At 40.4% G+C, this 14,634-nt stretch overlaps 1 protein-coding gene across 1 annotated transcript in view; it reads left to right on the top strand.

The window, feature by feature from the left end:
- The window catches only part of AFF2 (AF4/FMR2 family member 2), a 449,088-nt gene that overhangs the window by 410,816 nt on the left and 23,638 nt on the right, over window positions 1–14,634 (top strand). Inside the window, exons 12-15 of the mRNA XM_018552592.1 lie at window positions 2,427–2,548; window positions 6,164–6,356; window positions 7,891–8,030; window positions 9,774–9,837. Coding sequence (XP_018408094.1) covers window positions 2,427–2,548; window positions 6,164–6,356; window positions 7,891–8,030; window positions 9,774–9,837 — 519 coding nt within the window. The remainder of the gene's footprint in view (window positions 1–2,426; window positions 2,549–6,163; window positions 6,357–7,890; window positions 8,031–9,773; window positions 9,838–14,634) is intronic.

Raw genomic sequence — 14,634 nt, 5'->3', positions numbered from 1 at the left:
CTGGCTACAATTTTTTAAAGGCCTTTTTTTTGGAAAAACAGTATAAAATGACTGGGCAATCTGCACAGCAGCTTATTTTTTCCTTTGGGAAGGCAAGTGGTAAGATGATTTGCAGGCAGGGGATTGTGGAAGACGGGCAGATGCAGATTGCTGTCACATCATAACACAAAGTTTCCAAAGGATCTTTATATTAGTATCACCAGCTGTTAAAGCTTATATAAGATCTTATTGGTCGGGTTTACATCCACTTTAACAAATTGTACATGAATTAATTGAATTGGAGTGCTGGGGTACATTTTGTTGTGTCCGGTCTGTGCACACAGATCTGTACACCCAAAAATCCTTTTCATCTGTCTGCAACAACTGATTGATAGCTAGTTGTCAACATCTGAGCTGTGTTTGAAAGAAATAGAAAATTAGCGCAATAAGTTTTTGCAGCTAAACCACCTCACAATGTGACATCACTCGCATTCACAACACCTACCTATCCCAAAATAGGAACCCTCCCTTCCTCAAACAAACCCTCATTAAATGAAAATCACCTCATCCCTGTAAAATTCTCTCTTCTAAAGCAAAATGCCCACCACTCAATTCTGCCCCCCTGCACCAACTGACCACCATTCGCCTATGCACCCCCTTGTGCACCATTCTCCTCTACACTCTTGTTCACCACTCACCAGAAGCTACCCCCCTAAAGCCACCATACATCCCTCATTCATTACTGCTAAACTCTGCCCACCATGCACCCTTCTTCAACCACTTTTAATCTTGTTCCCATCTGTCACTATCGCTTACCTCTGGCCCCCTCCGCATACTCACAAAGTAGCCACCTACATCCTCATGCTCACATACAATGCCCCACCACACACACATACAACGCAGCCCCCCATCATACTTACATGCAATACAGCCCTCCTTTGCTCAAATATATATAAAATTTAGCCCTCACCATTGTTGTCACACAAAAAAGGACTCTCACCCCGCCAAAAGGTATTTTATTACATTCTTACTTTGTTTGCATTGGTACTTGTCCCCATGCCAGTATCCATCTCTCCATGCCCTTTTTGGCAATAACTTGCCTATTAGCCTTAAAAAGGGACAGAACTTATTTTCAAAATTCAACCACCATAGACTTTAATGGGGATCAAATTTAAAGGAGAACTATGAGGTGAGTGCTTTTCACTCACCTCATAGTTCTAGCCGACCTGTGACAATGAGACTGTTACAGGCTGGCTCAGTAGATCGGGAGGTGAGCGAACACATACCGGCGTTCGCTCACTTCTCAATCCTGTCACGGCTCTCTGCCGTGACAGGGGAGGGGCTGGATTCCCCCCTCCCCGCTCTGATCCGCCAGCGCTGACTGGCGGAACGGACGGGGGAGGGGGTGAGTACAGCTGGCTCTGCCTCTAGATAGGCAGATCCAGCTGTCAGTCACGCAGCTGGGCGGATCCCGGCATAATTGTCGGGATCCGCTACAGCTCACGGTATACTGAGCCCAGGGTGACGGGAGGACGCCAGTGTGTGTCCTCCCATTAACCTAAGGAGAACTATGGGGAAAAGCCTTAACCCCATAGTTCTCCTTTAAGTTAGCAACTTTCAGATTTTACAAATGGGTCTGTTTGACAATGCATTCTTAAAAATGTAGAAAAAAAAAGTGGAAAATCCAACGGCAATACATTGATACCATTATTATGTGCCTAGAGAAGCAGGTGGAGACAAACATTTTAGTTTTGAGCTGTGTTGGCCTATAAAATATTTGCTGGTTTACACCGGCGCCCGCAACTTCCCCACAAGGTCACCGCTGCCGCCCCGAGACCGGGCCTCGGTGGCCTTGTGGGAAATCCGGGCCTGTGGATAGCTGCAGTACAGTTCATGAGTATATATGTGCTGAGTTTTTACCAGTCATATACAATAGCTGTAATAGGATGCCTGTCTGCACTAGTATAGTTTTCAGTGTAATAAATTAAGTAACCACTTAACTAGCCAGATCTTTTGTTTGCCTTGAGGCTTGCTATCTTTAAATGCTATCTTAAAATTAGATAGTATAATTATGGTAATCATTATAAATGTTAAATAAAAATTAAATAGGTATATGATTCAAAGCAATCAGATGATAGCTTTATTTTTATAAGCTAACTTTAATTTGCTAACCTGTTCTGCAAAACTGGAAGTGGAATATTCTCGTTTGTTATATAAATATGAAAAATTTTTACAAAAAAGTGAAGTCTAATTTAAAAAGAGAAGAGCTCTTCCCTAAGTTTTGTGTCTCCAGGCCTTGACTTGTGTTGGCTTTCCAAAAATCCAGGTCTAAATGACTTCTACTATATTTCCAGTTTCCATCAATCTATCCATGCAGCGGAAACAAAGCAATTCTTGGGCTTGGGGCCATTACATTTAATAAACTGTTTTATCAATTTCATCTAAAGCAGTCTGAAAGCAGTGACATACAGAGTGACAGCAAGAAACAACGTTTGGATGACTCTATCACCCCCTGTCTGCTCCCTCCATGCATCTCTCCAATTCCTAATAGGACAACTAGCACTAAAGAGTGAGTGTTTTCTTCTTCCCAATTATATGTGTTTTGACAGAGTATTTTTATTTGCATGATATGTTTGCTCTATGCATCGTTTATAGTTATGTTAGTGTTATGATATGTATTATTTTTGTTGTTTGCTGTTTTGTTTGTTTTATATTAAGCGTTAAAACGCTCTGCTGACATGTTTTATCTGTTTATGTTCAGTTATTTTGGTATATTTTATAGCATGAAAATAGAAAAACAGTCATGCTGGAGATAGATGATTTTTGGTATAAAGAGACAATATTGTACTTAACATCTGATCTGTTACATGATATGGAATTAATTTCAAGTATTTAATAACAGAGTATCAGTTTAAAGCTGAGGTATTCAATGGCGATTAGTTATTTTTTTTAACCTGCATTAAAAAATAGACAGTTGGAATTTGGATGGTAGGTATTGGTTACACATTACATTATTGCTTTGGGCAACATTGCCTTCCATTACTGTCTGCTTCACCGATTTTTATGCATAAGGGCTTTTTGTGGTTAAACCCAGAAGGCAAACATTGTACACAGATGGGTCAATGCACACAGGCTCAGGGCTATATTTAGACATTTTTCTGCCCTAGGCACACCTGAACGATGATGCCCTTTAAAAAAGCACAGTCCCTAGGGTTGTTATTATTTTATTTACACCTAAAACTAGAATGCTCTATTGGATGCAGCATGCTGTTCACTTATATACAAGACTACTGTTCAGTTGTACAAATGACCAGACAAGGGAAAGGAGGAATGGTTTCATGGTTCCTGAGTAATAGAGCATCTTCTGACTCCTTGTGGCATCCATTGAAACCCCCTACAATTCTCTAGCTGAATTTGCCAAAGGAAAAAGTTATTATTCATGATGCTGCCTTCTCTAACTTTGATTACCTAGACACCAGCCCACAATTTAAGCCCACTACTAAGGTAAACAGCCTGAACTGTTTTCTTTTTATTCTGATACTTTGTCAACATTTATTTCAGTTTTAGCTAGAGTTTAGAAGAACCTTTGTCTGATTTTTGCTGTTGAACAAAAATCAATTCTGCATTTTTTTAATGCTGTTTGTAGGGTACACGGTTAATGGTGATACCGTGTAAATTGAAGAAACAAAAAATAGCCAGCACACCAAGCGTTAAGGACCTTAAATCTTTACTAAGGTCTTAGTTGCTATAATAACATAGCTTGCACAAAATAAATAATGGTTCTCATTTTTAAGGTGACAGACAAAATGAGAAAGGGGGCTGCAGTGTCCCCGAAACCCCAGTGTGTTATATTTCTTCTATCCAACCTATGTTGTTATTGCTATCCAAGCCCCTATACCAGCACTATGTAATATGAGGGCAATACACAACCTCAGTCTAAGACCTCAGTAAAGATTTGAGGTCTTTAAGTCTTGGTGGCCATTTTTTGTTTCATGCTTTTTATTTTTGGCTGTGTTCCCACTGGGGAGATTCACTCTCTAAATCTATCTTGGTAACCATTGTCACTGAGACAGAAAGTGATGGGAAACTTAACCTGTAATTTAAGGGAAATGGGGATGGCAACTATTTAAAAAGGCATATACGCTCTTTTTAGGGAGATTTTTACTCACTTCCTGTTGGGTCGTGGAATGGAAGGGAAATCTCACACACAGCAGGAAAAAAAATCACAAGGCTTTAAACCATTTCGTACTTTATCCAAAAATAAAAAAAATTGGCTTTAGATATACTTTAAGGTTACATAGTGCAATATAGTGACTAGGATGTTAATAGACTTGGCTGAGGTTGCCAACAGTTGGCACTTGTGACAACTTTTTAATCTAACTTCTAAATACAGAAAAAAATGTATTGAATATTATTGCCAGTAAAGGTCTCTGACTAGTCTGGCTGATAATTGCTGTACATTGAAGATATATTTTAGTGTACACAAATGACATGCAGGTATTTGGCAGCTCTTAGCCTTACATACATAAATCCATTGAAGGAAAGGCTTCTTCTTCAGCTTTATTAACTGTTTGTCATTGCATTTCAATTAGCAAAACATGTTGGCAAATTAAGTCATTAAGCATGTTTAATTATTCCAATAAATTCATTCATAATTGGTTATTATTGCAATTAAAACTCAATTTTTAGAGTAGTTACAGTCCAAAGCTAGCTAACAATCAGCTCAATGATATGTTACCATTAATGTCGGCTAATGATGCTTTTCCTTTCATGAAAGGGAAGGGAAAGGTTTTGTCACTTTTATAAATCACTGGGAGTGTTTAAATCCAGTTGCAGGTAGTAAATGACAAAGACACTAACAGTGCTGAATAGCTTGAGATAGCTTGAAATGGCCTATTTCCCCATCACTGTAAGAACATTATTGGCTGCTGCAGGAAAAAAATAATGATCTACTAGTATTACATCAATGAAAAAAATGTCAACATTATACAGTAATCCAAGTTGCTTTTGACTTCATCTACTACATATTCCAGTTCCTGGATGGATAAAACCATTTCAATCCCTCCCCCCCCAGCATTTTCTGAAAAATGTATAATAAATACTGGGAAACTACCATGGATTACAGTAAGGCACACATTACAGTATTGTTTTATGTTAAAAAATCTGAGGGTTTAATGTCACTTTAATGCTTTGTTCTATGATATTTTCAGAGCAGTCTTAGCTAAGCTTTAGTATTAGCAAATGTAGGGTCACTTGAAACTGAAAGAAACTGGGGGAAATACAGGTGCTACTATTTTTACCTCCTTCTATCAATATTAGTTTCCTGGCTTCTGCACTTTGAGTCACTGACCCAGAGCAAGCATGCAGGAAGTCGGAGTTAATTAAGAACTCCTAATCCACATACTTCTTTCAGCTCTGCATTTAGGAAAGTATTGAAACCATTGAATTAGCATGCAATCTAGGCAAAGGACACCTTTTGAAAGAGGTCATCAATGGCAGCCAAAATATTCTCTCAATACAGATTTCCTTGTGGATGGTATTATTGTACTGTATATTATGGTAGTACTGAATTTGTATCCTATTTGTATCCTAGAGAGAAGCAAAGTATCTTTTTTCCCTGTAGGGGTATTCATTATTTTAAATTATGTGGAATGCAAAAGACACAGTGAGTACATCTCTAGGTAGGTGGGAACACCCATAACTCCAAGTTGGCCCATAAAAAAAGGAAAGAACTGTGACAGGGTGATCTACCCATGGAGTGCCCAAGAGATATAAGAAGCAAGGGGATGACTCCCACAGAACTCCTTTTAGGGCTGCAATATTAGTTTTGGGACGAATAACCTTTTATCTCTCTTTATGGTAAACGAAATGAAGCTTTCATCCCATATGCATCAGGGGAAGAAGATCCTTATGCCATCTGGCTTACTGTTGATTCAAGTGAAAATAAGCAGATGTCTCCCACCTTCATAACACATCTGTTCTTCTCTGGCTATACTTAGTGGTGTTAAAAAGCTTAGATCCATTAATGCAAAACATGTATTTTGAAGGATAATCAACTGATGATTAGTTGTAACATTAGTACATGGTAAATCTCCATGTGCTTTTCACTGACATTGAAAACATCTTGCTGGTTGGTTGGTTTAAACATACATGAGTGTATTTTTTTTTCTCTCTTCTTTTCTAGAACAAAAAAATCAGCCAAAAAAAGAGAGGAAAAAAGTGTCCCTCCTTTGCTGTCACCTTTGGGGGATGAGCCAGTTCACAGATTACATTCCAATGACAACAGTTCTTTTATTCAGGAGGGCAGTACTGGAACTGTGCAGGTTCCTGTCACTGCCTCAAGACACAAAAAGAATGGGAGCACAACAAACATTAAAGTAAGCTGTGTGAGTATACGTTTTAACATTTAAGGAAGTTGGTAAAGGTTGTTTTTTTTGTTATAGTTGATAATTATTTAATCACTTATTGAAGTAGCCTTTGCACAATTTCTATTGATTGTCAGATGTGCATAAATTATGCTTCACATTTTGTTAACATGACATTAGAAACAAACTTCCAAATTATCTGAAGGATAGAAGCAGAAACCTTGTGTTGGGCCGCACAAAGAACAGATGACAAGGATTGTTGACTTGTAGATGGATCTACAATAGCCAGAATTTCAACACCTGAGTGAAAGTCTGGTTGGGATTTCTGCACATAGTAACATAGATAGCAATAACATTTTGATAAAAGCTCTAAACCTTCTCTACTGTTTGCAAACCTTAAAAGTAGTTTGGGCTGGAGTATTAAGTGAATTAAGCACTGACCTGCACAAGGTAGCTTACAGTCGAAATGGTTAGTGTGACTAAACTGCTAAAGGCTGACTTTTAGTAGTTGCTGTTGACCTCATCATATCATTGCCCTTTGGACTTGGCTTTTATTGTCAAAACTCATAGAGAGCAATTTATCAAAACTGAAGCAGACAAAATCTAAAGCAGTTTCCCCTGGGCAACCAATCAGCTTCTCTCTTCAGTTTGTTCAGTTAAGATTTTAAAATAAAAGAGAGAAGCTGATTGGTTGCCATGCACAGGTGCTCCAGATTTTGTCTGCTCCAGTTTTGATAAATTCCCCTCATAGTGTTCTTATTCCTTAAAACAGGGAGAAGGCATATTGTCCTGTAATGTGTGGTGCTGCAAGGGGATCTTTTCATTGTTTAGATTGAAGCTCTAAGTCAGTCTGATAATCTTCTGGCGCTTATTAGGATATGTGTCACTGCCTGATTAAAAGAAGATACAGATTTAAATAGGTTCTGAAAATGTGCCAAAGATTACATTGGGTCTTCCACTTTCATTGTCTGCGATTGTCTGAAAGGTATTGTACTCTGCTAATGTAACACTCAGGGGTTGATTTACTAACCTTTTAAACACACCACGAACGTGTATACACCTCTGTAGTGTGTTCCTTCCCAGCATGATCTATGGGAGGAATCTAAACACCTTTGTAGTGTGTACACACCCAGCAGGTGTGTTGTGCAAAGCCCTGCAATGAATTGCAAGGTAATGTGGTGTAAATTAGCTCTATGTTATGTTGCTTGCGTTGATGAATCCAGGAATGTAAATGCATGAGCTAACCATTTTTGTCTAAACTGTGAAGCAGCATTATATATGCATCATGTGCATGATTTTTCCATATATGGCATTAGTGGAAATATGCTTTTAGAGACTTTTTGGTTGATAAATACGTTTTGCTGTGTGAAAATCACACACACCTGGTGTGTGTGTGTGTTTAGGTTAGTAAATCACCCCCTCATACTCAGATGTGCAGTCTGTCTTTCTGTAGTTACTTGGCTTTCTCTCCTTTGTCGTCTAAAATACTTTATTGGTCAGAGCAAGCAGTATTCTAATTCTAAACTTATTTACCTTGTATTTACAGGTAGATGAGCACAGGAGACCACCAAGCAGTGGCCTTGAAACTATCCAACATCACATTGAGCCTGATGTATGGTCATCAATACCTGCAATAAGCAATGGCAATACTGATTCTCGAAGAACAAAGATAATGTTTGATGAAGCGTATGTTATTTTATATTCTAATGAGACTATCAGTTAATGTGAGCTGTTTTTTTGGTTTTTGTTTTAGGAAAAATAATACTATACACCCCTTTCTGTCATAGGGAAATTCCGTATATTCCTTGAAATACCTCTTTGTAGTAATTCAGGATGGTCCACATGTCTGACAGTCCCCTCTTGGAGAACAGTGGTGCCTGGAGTCTTGTGTTTAAAGTGGATTTAGAGGGAAAATAAAATGGTTTTGTATATATTTTCTTTATGACAGTCAGGACTTGACAGTAAACATTTTAAGGGCTATTCACAAAAGGGTGAAGAATTTGGAAAAGGGAACAATCTAGGATAGCATAGCAGATTTGAAAACATTCTCCAATTCAGCTCACTTTCCAGTTCAGCTATTTTGTCCTAGATTGTTCACTTCTGCTGCCTTTTCCAAACTCTTCACCCTTTTGTGAAGAACCCTTTTTACCTTTTTTAGTTAGATAAATATGAAATGCATATTAATATGCTGCATTCAAATTTAAAGCCAGCAGGTGATGCTTTTGGCTCCTGAAACAAAACCATTATAATTGCTCTTTAAATTTAAACATGACAATAAAAAAATTTCCCTTCTGCTTTTGCCACTTAACTGGGTAGCACTAATTTTAATCTTATAGCTGCAGGCATTCTCCAGGTACACAGTTCAACAACCAAGCTGCAATGCCAAAATCATGCATTTGGCTGTACAAAGGAACGCAGGTAGTTCATATAAAGACAGGCTCTGTTATTTGTACTACACATATTTGTGTGATTATTTTTTTAATGAATACATAACTGGATTCTAGGGTGTTTTTGTAAGTTGAGTAAGAGCATCAAAGGGTGCATGTTTAAAAAATGTATTTAACTCTTGAGGCTCATTTACACCATCACACTGTCTTGTGCTAGTCAGCACATACCAATTGTATTGTATGCTTAAAACCTGTGTCTCTATATGCGGTGTTCCGCATAGGTAAATGAGAAAAAAAGTGAAAATAAAAAAACAATAAGTGCAATAATTGTGCTTTTTAGCATATACTCCTTATTTTTTGTACTGGAAGCTTAGTCATGCACATTATAGTATGCCAGATAGCACTTCCTTTTTTTGAAGTGTTCTGTTGTATTATACAAGTCTGATTGTATTAAAGGAGAACTATGAGGTGAGTGCTTTTAACTCACCTCATAGTTCTAGCCGACCTGTGACAATGAGACTGTCACAGGTCGTCTCAGTAGATCGGGAGGTGAGCGAGCACATACCGGCGTTCGCTCACCTCTCGATCCTGCTACGGCTCTCTGCCGTGACAGGAGAGGGGCTGGATTCCCCCCTCCCCGCTCCGATCCGCCAGCGATGACTGGCGGAACGGACGGGGGAGGGGCGGGTACAGCTGGCTCTGCCTCTAGATAGACAGAGCCAGCTGTCAGTCACACAGCTGGGCGGATCCCGGCACAATTGTCGAGATCCGCTTCAGCTGCGCCGTCTCAGTATATCGCGAGCTACACCTGAGCTTAGGGTGACGGGAGGACACTAGTTTGTGTCCTCCCATTACCCTAAGGAGAACTATGGGGAAAAGCCTTAACCCCATAGTTCTCCTTTAATGGTGTTAATGTAGATGGACTGTGCGTGCACTTTTTGTATGATTGCATGTGAATAAATCATGACTTTTCTTCCTTGAAATAGTCTTTTTAGTCCTCTTCTGTATAGTAATTTACATTTCATTTTAATTTGCCCTTCAGATTACATAATGCTGATTATTACATGCAGGAAGCAAAAAGGTTGAAGCATAAAGCAGATGCTTTGGTAAGTTGAAACTTTCTTTTTGTACAGGGATTCCATTCCCAGTTCACTATATTTCTGAGATGCAGTGTTTCAGTATCTATCCTCCCTTGCACACTAAAAATTCCACAGTTTATAACTTACCTGCCTTTATTTATAGAATTGCAATAAAGGAATAAAATTATTCTCATCAAAAATGTTCATCTGATAATTGTTTGCATGGTTTAAAAAGATCTAATTTGTCTATAATACCATACAGGATATAACCATAGAAAATCAACACAAATGTCCCAGCCTTTCAAGTAGTTTTTTCTGCTTTCCAACTTATAAAAATATTGATTGAGAGTGATTGAAAAAAATCCCACTTATGCTTTGGTTTTTTATACATAGGATTGGATTATTGAAACAAGCAGATTATCTCACAATCTGATTGAACCATGTGTGGACACCCTGAGGGTGCTTAAACTTTTGGAATTTGCTGCCAAAAGAAGTGGGGTGAAATTTTAATAGTTTTTGCCTAGTCTAGCTTTAATGCAATAGGATTTGCTAATTCAGTGAGATTAAGTTCCATTTCCACCTAAGACTGCTATACCAATACTGGGTGGGTGCTTATTATTGAATCCGAGACACTGGCTTCTTTTATATTTTGGACACTCCAGTGGCAAGATACCCCTACCAAACTCTCCTGTTTTACCCTTATTTTGATATTTAGATGGATTCTCAGAATACATTGAATTAACAAATTGAGAAGTCCAGCTACAAAGCAATTACATCATTTTTAAGCTTTGGGTGAGGGGAGGGCACATTAAAACAACTGAAGGATTTTAAAGTGAACCTCTCTAAATCGGAGATCCTCAATGTGCCCCTGGGAGAGGGGGCCTTGCGTCAACTGGCTAGTAACTTCTCCTTCCGCATTTGCCCCACCTCACTGAAGTACCTAGGCACTTCTCTGCCGACGGACCTGTCAGATTTGTTTGCCGTCAATTTCCGCCCTCTGCTTGCAACTGTGACACGTGACCTCGCCTCCTATGACCGCAAGTTAATTTCCTGGCTGGGTAGGATTAATGTGCTAAAAATGGACATAGTCCCCAGGTTTCTTTACCTATTCCAGACCCTACCCATAGCTCTACCTTCTTCCTACTTGAAACAGGTCCAGCAGATCTTTACAAAGTTTATCTGGGGCTCTTCCCGCCCCCAACTCAGATATAGGACATTGGCCCTGCCGAAACGTAGGGGAGGGGCAAGCGCACCAGATATCTTTCTTTATCACGCCTCAGCAATACTGGTGCGCATAGTGGACTGGTTTCACAGGCCTCGGATAAACAATGGGTCCGCTTAGAAGAGACAATCGCAGCTAGCGATTTACCTGTGTTACCCTGGGTGCTTCCGGGGACCAGACCGAGGCCCTCAACCATCTCCACTTTGACCACTCAAACGCTGAAGCTTTGGGACCGCTATGTGAAGTTCCATGACATTTCTGCTTATGTAGGCCCGATGACCTCCCTATTCGGCAGCACAGCTTTCCCCCCCGCAATGACTGGCTCCACCTTTGGCAGGTGGACGAGAGTTTCACATCGACGGGTGATATCGGCTATACGGGAACACCCTCCGGCGACAGCGGCTCCCTTAGACACAGGCCCAGGGAATTGGTTAGCGGAAGGGCAGTTTCGCTCTTTTGTCTCCTCTTTCCCTGGACCTGACTGTTTTGATGGCGATCCCACGGCCTTTGACTCCCTTCTACTGGCTTCCTCACCTCCGACACACTCTGTCTCTCTTATTTATGCCATTCTCTCCTCATTGGTCTCTCCCACCCTGCCGACCTATACATCTGCGTGGATGCAGGAGCTTGGGGTTCCTATCTCAGAGGCGGAATGGGAGAAATCGTTTTCCATCACCCATTCCCTCTCTCTGTCGCTAGTAAGGCCCATGAAAAGGACCTGAAGGTGCTCACTAGATGGTATAGATGCCCGGAGGTTCTCCACCGCTACTACCCTGAGGTGTCTGCCACCTGCTGGCGCTGTAACGGCGCTTTAGGTAGCATGACACATATTTGGTGGAGTTGTCCTCCGCTACAGGATTTCTGGAAGGGGGTGCTGGGGATATACCTCAGAGTGACAGGTACAGTGCTTGAGAATGACCCCAAGATCTTGCTACTCTCAATAATACCTGGGTCGTTTCGGTCGGTGAAAGGTGGTCTCCTGCGACACTTCCTTACGGCCGCCAGAGCAGTCATCCTACATCACTGGCGTACTTCGGTGACCCCCACCCTCGCGGAATGGGCTGTGGAGATGGATCACATAGCGGATATGGAGGGCCTATTGGCCGAGGAGCGTGATGCTGGTGCTAAGTATGTGCATACCTGGTCCATTTGAAAGGTCTTTCGAGCCTCAGCAGGCTTTGTGGAAGCCCTTACACCTTGACCTGCCGGCGGAATGGGTGAACTGGACAACATGACAGGGAGTGGGCGAATGTCAGCGTCTTGCTCTGCCTCTTATCAACTCTTCCTGGCCCCTTTTCTTTTCTTTCCTACTTTCTTATCTACCTCCTTCTTCCTACTTTTCTTCTCTCCCTCACGGGAGTTTCACGTGGAGGCCATGTCCTTAATACTGTTTAAATTCTTCTGGTGGCGAAGGGCCCAATCTCTACTGAATGTGACACATAGAGTGTGGAGACTCCAGCACCCCAGTGTTCCTCTATCTATGCCGGAGGGACTCCCAGGCTATGTGGCATGAGAGTCTCGACCTGTGTGTTGCCCTGATATACGATGGACCACCGGGTCTATATTCCCTGACGGGATATATACACACCACCTGATGGCTGTTTGTATGCACCCAGCACTAGGCTGCCTGTCATGAAAAATATGTATGGACCCACATGTGAACTTTTTCTTGCTTTATTATTTTTCTCCAAATGTCATATTTGGTACTATTGTATATTTGTTTGTTTTTCTGTATTGCAATTTGTACTGACAAATTTTCTAATAAACATAGATTGAACTAAAACAACTGAAGGAAAGTATTGCCACTTGAGTCTCTAGAAAATGTTAGAATTTGAAGCGGGATTTAGCCCACTGGTTCTCCTTTCTCTGAGCAAAAATTGGCAGCTAACTCATGCTTTCTTCTAAACGAACTGCTGTATGGAACAAGTTTTTTTTTAATTAAACTTATGTTGCACATGTACCATTTGATAATTGTGCATTGTCCTGCTGCTGCTGTTACATATAAAATAACTAAATTAGCTTATTTGTATCTGTAAATAATAATAAGATTGTGTATGGTCATATTTGAACCATGAGCCTTTGACCCATACTGGGGCTGACCTTGGGTTACACAGTCATGTGCGGAATTTTAAAATGGTGCCTTTCCAATGGAAAGAAACAAATCTAACTCACTCCTCTTGTATTTGGTTGGACTTGATGGACTAATGTCTTTATTCAACCTCAAATACTATGTAACTATGTATCTAATACAATTGAAGTTGACATAAAGAAAAGTATATTTGAATCCCCTTCCTGACATTCCACACGCTTATCATGAATTTACATTAAATCTAGTATACACTGTATAAGCACGCAGGGCAGTAGTCAGTTTTTATTAAGTGAAGGGAATAATGAGAGTGTGAGTGGTCAGAAGTCTCAACTGAAAATTAGAGGTGATTGCTAGAAGCACACTACTCTCTACTGAATGTCACATTGCATTTTAATATATGGCAACAGCATAGTCCTCTGTGCAGATGTTTTGGTCAAACCTAACTCAGGCTGCCTATACTTCATAATCTACCCAGGTAATATTACATTGAAAAGTGATACTAGGGGGGCCTTCAAAAGGTATAGACTAAGTTCACTTTAAAACAAAACAAGACCACCCTCTATTGCCCCCTAAATTAATCTAAGCTAGGACCCACACCCAATTCCATACTTACCTCTCAATGACAGCAACTGCCTCCTGTGATGTTATATCCTTGAGCCAAAACTCTTTTACGGTGCTGGCCACACTTGCACAGTAACTCCTATAGACGTGTATGGGGCTGTAATCCAGCACTAGAGATGCTTGGAGTATACCCCCATTCAAGTGGTTGGGGGAAAAGGCCGCTGCTGTTGTAAAGAGGTCAGTAAGCACAGGGTTGGGTTCTAGTATAGATTGGGTTAGGGGGCTAAAGAAGATGGTCTGGGTATTTATTTGAAAAATACTTATCCCTAACATTTTAGGAACCACAGGTTTCCTGCTTTAGTTCCCAGCTGTACTCCCAACTTCACTCCTCCTGCTACAATTCCATAATTTAAAAACTTCAAAAGGAAAATGAGATCTTATAATTACTGTAGAAGTGTGTTTACCTAGGTATTCATACTACTAGATCCTCTAAGAGACATACAAAACCACTGGGTGATTTGAAGCAGAAATATAGGACTTTTTTTACATTCTGGTTGATCTGATGACTTCACAGATCCTTCCTCTTATTTATTAATGGTGACAGGGGTGATCCTTTCTCCTGCACTTAGTGTAGTAGTACTCTGTGCTCAGGCTGGGTGATGATACTGCCCCAGGGGTTGGGCCTATGACAGTCTCGGTTTAGAGGAAGTGGACTGTATGACGCTGGCTGTTCGTCAAACCAGAAAAATGAGGGCATCTAGTGGTGGAGAAAAAAATACTACACGAAAGTTCCTGGTTGAAAATGAGTATTGCCGCAAAAACTTTTTAATGGGCCACTTGTTTTTAGATCTTATTTAACTCCCCGGTGTCTCCTCAAATATCACTTATGTGTGACCTGAACCTTTATGAGTTACTTGCACAGAGACAAGAACTTGTGCATGTTATTTGTATT

Source organism: Nanorana parkeri, unplaced genomic scaffold (assembly GCF_000935625.1).
Source record: "Nanorana parkeri isolate BGI_ZX_2015 unplaced genomic scaffold, ASM93562v1 scaffold93, whole genome shotgun sequence".
Lineage (NCBI taxonomy): Eukaryota > Metazoa > Chordata > Amphibia > Anura > Dicroglossidae > Nanorana > Nanorana parkeri.
This window is presented reverse-complemented; position numbering and strand designations above follow the sequence as displayed.